The sequence below is a fragment of the Anthonomus grandis genome, chromosome 16, assembly GCF_022605725.1.
Source record: "Anthonomus grandis grandis chromosome 16, icAntGran1.3, whole genome shotgun sequence".
Classification (NCBI taxonomy): Eukaryota; Metazoa; Arthropoda; class Insecta; order Coleoptera; family Curculionidae; genus Anthonomus; species Anthonomus grandis.
Window position 1 is genome coordinate 20,908,163 of NC_065561.1, and position 9,145 is coordinate 20,917,307.

General features: G+C 36.5%; 2 protein-coding genes across 3 annotated transcripts; one reads left to right on the plus strand and one right to left on the minus strand.

Annotated features, from left to right (window-relative positions):
* Positions 1-944: 944 nt before the first annotated feature.
* LOC126745877 (cell division cycle 5-like protein) lies at positions 945-5,620 on the minus strand. The gene is made up of 2 exons (XM_050453907.1): positions 5,488-5,620; positions 945-3,636 (listed from the first exon to the last, which is right to left on the minus strand). Exon 2 carries the CDS (start codon positions 3,613-3,615, stop codon positions 1,117-1,119), a length of 2,499 nt encoding a protein of 832 aa, XP_050309864.1. The 5' UTR covers positions 3,616-3,636; positions 5,488-5,620; the 3' UTR covers positions 945-1,116.
* A 247-nt stretch (positions 5,621-5,867) lies between these two features.
* LOC126745606 (39S ribosomal protein L47, mitochondrial-like) lies at positions 5,868-9,145 on the plus strand. Of its 2 annotated transcripts, none has more exons than XM_050453544.1 (5): positions 5,868-6,073; positions 6,150-6,308; positions 6,376-6,609; positions 6,663-6,803; positions 8,943-9,145. In XM_050453544.1, exons 1-5 carry the CDS (start codon positions 5,970-5,972, stop codon positions 9,082-9,084), a joined length of 780 nt encoding a protein of 259 aa, XP_050309501.1. In that variant the 5' UTR covers positions 5,868-5,969; the 3' UTR covers positions 9,085-9,145. The 2 variants fall into 2 exon arrangements, with proteins under 2 accessions (XP_050309501.1, XP_050309502.1); XM_050453545.1 differs by having other exon boundaries at positions 6,162-6,308.

Sequence of the window (9,145 nt, forward strand, 5' to 3'; positions counted from 1 at the left end):
AGTCTTGGGATCAATTACCTAAAATAATAAACCAACTAGACTGGAATTAGCAAATAAATGAATACCTTGAATTTCATTCAATACAATAATTTGTTTAGGGTATAATATATACACAGGAACTGATGTTCTATCTATCGACTTCTGAGCTCGTTTTTTTGCAACATTTGTAGCTGTTATATTACATAATTATTAAACGCATTATTGCACAATTTATGTATGCACTTCCAAATGTCTATAGATGACTTTGTGTGTTTTATAATTTGATCTATGATTTTTTTAATGAGTGATCTTATTTTATTTTCATATGTAGGTATTATATTGACGCCTCAACGGTTGGTCATTTGGTTGTTTTACTTACTCTCTATATAATTTTTTTTATTCAATAAAGCCTTTGGACATCAATTTTTTTCGAAGTATTATATCTTGATTTCTAATGTATGGATTCCAATAATTTTTTCAGTAGTTGCTTGAAGAACCTTTATAGTATCCTAGAAATCAACAATTACGACATTTTAGCCAATAGAAATCAAGATATTTAGTTGCCAATAGGAGACAAATTATTTTCTTTTTTTCAGACACTCCAGTGAGAAAAATGTCAATATCTTGATTCCAGTAAATGGATTTCAATAGTAGCTTAAAGAGCCCTTGGTATATCATATAGATCAATAATTACAACATTTTAGTCACCAGAATTCAAGATATTCCGTTGCCAATAAGAGATAAATTATTATCTTGCATTTCTCATCTCTAGAGTTTTTATTGGAATTATTAAATTCCTATTTAATAAACTCCATTCACCCGTTTCTCGAAATCAATTTTGCTCAATTCAAGGGAGGTTACTTTTATTATTAATTTTTTTTTCCTCTCAAAATTTGAAACTCAACAGTTTCAAATGCAATGCTTAGAAAAACACAGGAATCTAATAAATAAATAAAAAAACAACACATTTTCCATAAATTTTATTTATTTAACTTTATACATGTAATAATCAACATGCTTCTAACGACCTCTTAAGGCCTATTTCTTAAAAATAACAAATCCAATGTCCTTAAATCTGACCACGTAATTCTCTTAGTTACTTCTAAATCTTAACTTTTAAACCTATAATTCAATAATTTAATTAGTAGTCTCTTGTGCTACGTGCTCGACTTCCCCGTTAACAACCACTGACGTGGCAACGTCCTCATCTTCCATTGGCTGCGGTATCTCTTCTTCTTCTTCTCGCACTTGATGTCTCTGCTGTACCATCCCATACCGTTCCTGTAATTCCCTAATTTCGTTTTGCAATTCTCCGTATCGTTTTTGCAACATTTGCTCCCTTTTCACTTGCCTGTCCACGTCTTCGGTCAAAGACTGAACCCGCCTGGGCAGTGCCATTTGTTCTTGCTCCTGTAGGAACTTGAAGGTGTTCAGTTCCAGATTAACTTGATCAATATTCTCGAATGCGTCGTGTAGAAGTTTCATGAGGGATTGCACCTTGGACTGGTATCCTCCGGTTAGGATTCGTAATTTTTTCTCGGTTTTAGCGGCGGTTTTTGCCTCCTTGGCCATGTGGGCTCTGTTTTGCTCCAATCTCTTCTCGGCAGACTCTAATCGGTCCTTTTTGCTCGCCAAGTTCGCTCTGGTGTATCTGTTTTGATTGGGCAAGAAGAGAACTTGGCTGAGGCATTCTTCCCATACCTGGGTGTAAGCTTCCATCGATAGATCTCCGTGGTTCATTCCTTTCTTGACCACCTCCATTTCTTTTTTCAACATTTGCCTCGCTCGTTCCATTTCCTCGCTCTTGAAGTTCTCATAAGGGTTTTCCTCGAGGAACGCTAGTTGCTGAGCTTGAGATTTATTGGATTGTTTGACCTGCACGGGCAGTGGATTTTTTAAATTGTCGTATTGCAGCATAGTGACCATCTCGGTTTTGATCAACTCCTCGGCTTTCTGCAGTTCGGTCAAAGAATAACTCTCGTTTTGGGGCCTGAGGACTAATAAATTAACATCCTGGGGCCTCGGGAAGTCCCTCTGGATAACTTGCGATCTTGACTGCAGCTCTTTTAAAGCTTTCGCCTTCATTTCTTCTTGATATCTCTTGTCCACATCGGACTGGTCTTCTACAACTCGTTCTTGCGCTTGTTCCGGTATCGTTTGGTCCTCGTGATCCGGAACCACTATTTCATAATCGTTCCTAGGTTGCGGCAAACTGCTCAGGCCCATTTTCAGTTGTTGCTTTTGAAACATGAATTGTGCCTTGTCCTCTACCACCAGACCGTCCTCGGGATTGATGTTCAATTTATCTCTCACCGAAGGGGTCATGTAACCGGAACCACCGGCAGCCACTATACTGCTAGGAGTGCTAAATCCGGGGGTGCTTCCTGGGGTAGCACCTCCTGCTCTTCCCGGGGTTTTGTAAGGAGTAGCGAGGACAGTGTTGGGGGTGGCCACGAGTTGTTGCTGCGGAGTGACTCCGCTAAAGTCTGAGTTATGCAGTGGTGTGTTTAAACCTCCTTTCAGAGGAGTATCCACGTGCGTTAGAGCCATGACGTTTTGAGCCTCTTGAAGGATTCGGTCGGTTTGTACCGCGGGGGTTCTTGGGGTGGCCACCGCTTGCGGTGTAACAGTGTAATCGTTCAATAAGCTGTCAGTTGAGTCTACACCGCTCTCGGCAGCGACCTCTCTAGCGATTTCGCTCGCTTTGCCAAGTTTCACTACTTGATGCAGCTCTTGATCGGATATCTGAGGGGATGGCAGCACCAGCTTGGACCTTTTCCTTGCCGGTTCTTGGTTCTTCAACATGGCCTCCGGTATGTCGTTCTCTTTCCGTTGCTTCAGCTTCTCTTTATCTTTGCGTCTCTCTTTTTCTTCTTGCTCGCTTCGCAGCTCTCCGTCCAGTCTTTGCTGGGTCATTCGTCCAAAGTCCGGGGCCATAGGGTCCAAGGCTTCATTGGACGTATCGTAGAAACCGATTGCCGGTCGTTTTTCGAACGGTATCTCCGCGTTATAGTCCACTCCACGCTTCTTTCTTCTGCGTGGTGCTACTTCAATGCCGGCCGCACGTAGTTCACGTCTTTTTTGCAATGCAGCGAGCCGTCTCGCCTCCTCAAGTTGCTTCTCTCTCGCTTTACGTTTGGCTTTCTTGCCTTGAGTGTTTGCTAATCTGGCACGGGCTTCTGACAGCATCTCCAGCTCGTCTTCGTCCATATCCTTCGGGTCTGGTCTCGCCGGTTTCGTTTCTGGATTCGGATCGATCTCTCCGGGTTTAAGTTTTCTTGGATCGTCTCCGTCGTCACCGTCTTCTTTTTTTTGTGCTTGATCCAGTAGATACTCGTATCGTTCCAAACATTGAGCAGCAGTTCTACCAATGATTGGAGCGATCGTTCTCCATTGGGTGGGCATCAGTTTGGCTAGATGTAAGAGTTTTTCATCCTCCTCTCTGGACCATTCGGTTTTTTTGATGCTAGGGTCGAGCCATTCGAACCAACGGGCTTTGCACTGTTTTGCTGATTTACGATGTAATAGTGAAGCGATACGAGACCATTGGTTTTTGCCATATTTCATTACGGCGGCCTTAAGGATTTCATCTTCGGTGTTACGCCAGACACCACCCTTTATCATTATTCGTGGCATCTTGGACAATGGGTTGGGACTCTGAAACATAATTATTATTATCATTATATAAATGGATACTATTGCTTATAGAATTATTTGTATGTAGGACAGTAACTTAATTGGATAAGAGTAGGTCGGTTACTTCACCTGTATTTCAAACTAATAGATTTTATTAAAGAAGTCCATTTTGCAAGTGAATGATTAATATGGAAGATACTTTCTTAGAAGGTAGAATTTACTTGATTAAGAAGATCATTCTCTATATTTACTAATAATCCGGTTATTTCCACTTCATCTAGACTCAATACCTGTTTATTTTTTGGTACAATTCCTGCAAAGATGTTGATTGCAGCATTTATTTTTAATTCATTTAGCTTTTCAATAGTTTTATATTTTTTATAGGTGAAATCCCTTGCATTGGTAGTTATTTTAATAGTACTGTTCCACCACAACTTATATCTAGGAAAATTATTAATTGTTCTCAAGATAAGTAATAAGATCTCTGTTTAATTCTACCAAGAACTTAAAATCTTTCCAGGAATTCAGAATTACGATAATCATCTCTCAATAAAATGAACTTCAACTGCCTGGAAGAAATAAATTATGGCTCTAAATTTCAAGGTGAAATAATTCAATTTCAACTTTTTGGACCCATGATTTCAAATTCCCGACTGTTTCACAAAAAAATGGTTTCACCTATATGTCAACTTTCAGTAAGAACACCTGTGTTATACTTAGTGTTTTTTTAACTATGAAACAATTATGCCCCAGCATTTTTTAGTGTCTAGTGTTTCCCAGGTAGTTATAAAGAATAAAGAGTTTGCTTTAATGAAAATAGTTCATTCATTGCCGAAAATGTGTCATATTTTATCTGAAGAATCTGCATATTATTTCTTCCAGGCACTCTGAATATTTGTCTGACACATTTAGTATCATAGAAATACAATTATTGTACTAGCATGTACATATCAAGAATTATGTTCCTATAATAAGACCTGCAAGATCAATAGTTCCTCACAGTGAAAAGCTTTGCTGAAGTTACAAAACAGAACTGCTTCTATTAAATATACCCTGTGGTGTATTTCTGTTCTTCTTGAAACCAAATTGACTCTCGCTAAACAGCCCAATCTCTGATTAGTTCAAGAAAAGTAGAACTTGTGATTCTATAATTAATTAAATGGTTAATTGCTGATCTATCCATCTCTTTTACTTTTCAAATTATGTTTACAAAAAACTATTTGGTGCATTTCTCTATTATGTACTTTTAAATATTATGGTAAGAAATTTATATTGAATTAAGTGAAAATTCAGTTGTACAGTTGCCAAAACTGATAACTGAATTTGACTTATCTAATTGTTTGTGATCAGTGAAACTAAGTGATAAAAGGGACCTTTTGTGGATAAAAGACTTCCTTATTACTCTAAAAATACTTGAAAATTACTGGCAAAAACACAAATTGGATTTTAAATTTCAAATTGGACAAAGCTTGCTCGACAGCAGTCACAGTACTGTAGTCCGTACATCTAACTCTAAGATCTTTGAATACGCGTTCTGTAGAAGCTTTTAATGGTGCCTCACCATGAAAGAAAGGTCTATTTAAAATAATTATAGAAAGTTGGGCTTCATTTCTAGATCTAGTAAACTATTAAGGAAGATATGCTTTGTCTTTAGAGGTTCTATGGGTTGATGTGTGCTAGCCTTATGTGGTCACTCTTATATGCCGTAAAGTGTCCTATTGAAAATTATGTCTCAAGCATTCAAAAAGGTGTAATACAATCAAGATTTGCTTAAATAGGGGGCAAGTCCAGGATCAGTTTTGGGATCAAATGGTGGCATTCAAATTGACGTCAGGAAACAAACAATTACATAAACATTTTATGATAACTTACCCCTTACGGTTGAGTCAATCTGGATTCAAGATAAACAGTTTTTTCAACGATTTTTAGAACTTCAACTAAATAAAACGAAGACTACACAAGTTTTAAAAATATAAAAAACTAACCACAAAATAATATGTCAACCCATGACACTGACAGTTCTGCCTTAAGGCCAGTTCACAAGTAGGCGCATTGCATATTGGTTTGTACTGAGCTTTTACATCGTATAAGACTTTTATCTACAAAAGAACAATTTACATAGTTAAGCGAGTATTATCCTTACTTACTATGTTCTTAGGCCTCAAAAGGATTTGATCAATAGCGAATTCGCTTCGTGAGAAACGACCCTAAGCCCTAACCGACGTAATTCTAATAATTCCTGTCAATGTCAATGTCAAGAGAACGTACTGGAGAGACTCCCGATTTTCTTTTTCATAAATTGAATTAAAAAAACCACTGGAGACCCTAATTCCTGCAATAATTCAAATAACAGAATGGGCTCCACAACTAAATTATTAAACATCTGTAAGTTATTAAATAACTTGACGCTGCACACCAGCGTAAGCAACTATGGTCCATCGATTTCCTCACTAAAAAGGTCAGTTGAGGTTATGTTTGTTAAGAAAAAACACTTTTATTAATTTTTTATAACTATTTAACTGTACACCTATTAGCACATATTACAGGAGCATAAGCACCACAACTCCCAGGAATGATTTAATGGAATTTTTCGACCACAAAGATAATTGGGGCCAGCGTGAAATCAAAAGTGGTCGGTCATGGACAAAGGACGAAATGAGACTGAAATCGAACTCAGACTTGCATAAACTTTGGTAAAGTTAAATCTTCTTACTTGTTTAAGTTTGTATGTTCGCTTAAATCATCAGCCTTTATTTTTAGGTATGTACTTCTTAAAGAGAAGAATATGCTCCTGACAATGGAGGAGGAGTGTAAGGATCAAACGATGCTGTTTCCCAGTCCTGAAAGGATCGATAAGGTAGAAGAATCTATGGAAAATTTAGAGGAGGTTATAAGGGAGAGAAACAGGGCTTATCATGAGCTAGAAACAGGAGAAAATGGAGAAAGACCGGGAAAAGTAACAAAGAATGTCTTTGGGCTTACTTATTATTACAAGTGAGTAATTTTAGTTGAGCTGCTATGACTATTTTATTATGCAATCATTTTAGGATGTCCGAACATCCTATACCACAATACATGAATAAAAAATGGCAAGAGAAATACAAGTTCTATAAATATGACACTGATGTTGAGGCATTTTTGCTGAAATATAGGGAAAAGTTGTACCTTAATAAAAAGAAACAGGAAAGGTAAGTGAAATATTAGAATTAGTTGTTTTAGTAAGGTATATTGTATGTGTTTAGTCAATACTTTTTGACTATAATCTGAAGCATCGCCGATACTATTGAGGACCAAAGAATCATTATTTACAAGAATTCTTTGTATTTTAATGTTGAGGACTATAACTGTATTGAAAAATTTAACATTTCTTTTAGTTCACAGAAACATCATTTCTGTGTACAGTCTAAGGCTATTAAAGTTCTTCTGTCTTTCTGTCCCACTATACAATATAATGTTATCTTTGTTTTTTGTCCGTGAGTAGGTATAGTTTTGAAAAAAATCCATTCTATTATAGTCCATATGAACTCAATCCGAACAGCAGAAAAACTAAAACTCGGGTCATTAGCGGTATCTTCTTTGTAAAGCATAGGCGTGCCACAGAAGGATTGTAAAAAATATTTTTCTCTTCACAGAATGATCGATGACGTCTCCGGCTTTTATCACTGTGTAGATGGTAGTACGGGCAAGTTTAGTCAGCTCACAAACTCTTTTTAAAATGTCTTTTTGTGAGGCCCCGCGCGCATTTTGTTTTTTAGGCAATTGAAAATATTTAAAACAACTCTCTGGGTTTGAACATGTAAGTCTTAAGTAAGTCGGAATTAACTTCCAAATTGTCCATTTCATTATGAGAAACATCAAAAGGTCTCCACAATGCCATTTTAAATTGTTAGATAAAAAGTATTTAAAAACAGTGATAACAACAGTAACAACGACAAAAACAAAGACCACAACGGTAACAGCAAATTAATTTATAAAATTACGACACGCGACCAACACACTCTTAAGACAACTGATTCTAACAAACAGAAATAAAACATAAAACGCAACTGGCACCAGGCCCTTGTAAAATTTATCGTATAGGCCCGGTCCACAATTCAAACCCAAAGCGCCGGTAGTAATCTTTTGTCTTCGTCTTTTACACGTCATTGCTGGGGACCTGGAGCCTACCTCTCTCTGATAAAATTTCTCGTTGAACGGGCCGGGGTTTAGGAATTTCCAGCGATCAGATGTCTTTAAATATACGAGGACCGCTCATTATATATTAGGGATGGTACAGACTAGTATTTTTTTGGAACTGTTCCGTTACGTTCCTGTTCCTATTCTGGAACAGTTCCAAATACCTGTTACTTAATAACAATTCCAACCAAGATCGTTAAAACAACTTTGACACGATATAAAATTTAATTTAATACCTACTTTAAGGGGAAACGGAACGGTTATGAAAAATTAATAAAGTTTTGGATTTTGCCGTATAAAAGAATGATGCTGATGCTAAAATCGACCAATACGCCAAACGCCAACGGTTCCATCTTTCGTCTACTCGTCTAAATAAATCCCCAATCCGGCCAATCCCCGTTTTGAGTTTCGTCGAATAAAAAAGGAACGCCAAAAGGCAGTTTCCTTCGCTATTCTGTTCTCTCTCTTTTGCTATTCCCATTGTTCCGTCTGTAATCTGTTATATTCTATTACTCCGGAACAGTTGATATCTTGGAACTAGTATTTTCTTAAATTTTAAATGAATACCTGTTACAGCCGTTACTCGTTTGGAACTGTTCCTAATATTTTGTATCATCCCTATTATATATTTTGCTATTTGTTTCAATGCGTGAATTTAGTATATTGACCGTACCCCAATTTGTGAGGTGTTCGAATTGAAATCATCTACACTATACAGGCATTGTGACCATGCATAATAGATATGCAACTATGTTCTACTGCCTGGAATATTTTTTAAAATTTCATTTCCAGTCAGTGGACAATACTTTTTATCCAAGAAGTTAAACATGCTTTGAAGCACATCTGCCTGGAATAAATTAAATATGTTTTACCAGGCAAATACAAAAATTTTTCTTGATGTTCAATATTACTCCAAAAGAAAATGGTCTCTCAATTGTAGGAAAATTAGAAGGTTAAAAAAAATTACTTTCTCTGGATCAAAATTTGAATCTGAATAATTTAGAGGCTTTTTTTTGCATAGAAGTTGTTTGCAAATTGTAGAAAATATAAAAAATTTATTACTTTATATGTGAAGTGTATTTCTATACATATATAGAAAAACTGTTAACTTATTTCAGTTATATTGTGTACATGTAATTGTTTGTTTCTAGGAGAAATTTCAACCATGTAATCGGCCTAATGAACAGATTCCCCAACATGAACATGGAGGCCGTTAAAAAACAATTTCCCGACGTCGATATAGAAAAAGTGAAACGCAGCAGGAAATTCGGCGGACATTTTGTACCCAAATAAGAATAAAACAATTTGTTTACTGTATAATTGTTTATTAACAATAAATAATTACAACACTATA

Coding starts and splice junctions, on each gene's coding strand:
- LOC126745877 (XM_050453907.1), bottom strand. CDS start 3,615: ATGCCACGAATAATGATAAAGGGTGGTGTCTGGCGTAACACCGAAGAT.
- LOC126745606 (XM_050453544.1), top strand. CDS start 5,970: ATGGGCTCCACAACTAAATTATTAAACATCTGTAAGTTATTAAATAAC. Junction 6,074..6,149: donor TCGATTTCCTCACTAAAAAG/GTCAGTTGAGGT, acceptor TACACCTATTAG/CACATATTACAGGAGCATAA. Junction 6,309..6,375: donor TCAGACTTGCATAAACTTTG/GTAAAGTTAAAT, acceptor CTTTATTTTTAG/GTATGTACTTCTTAAAGAGA.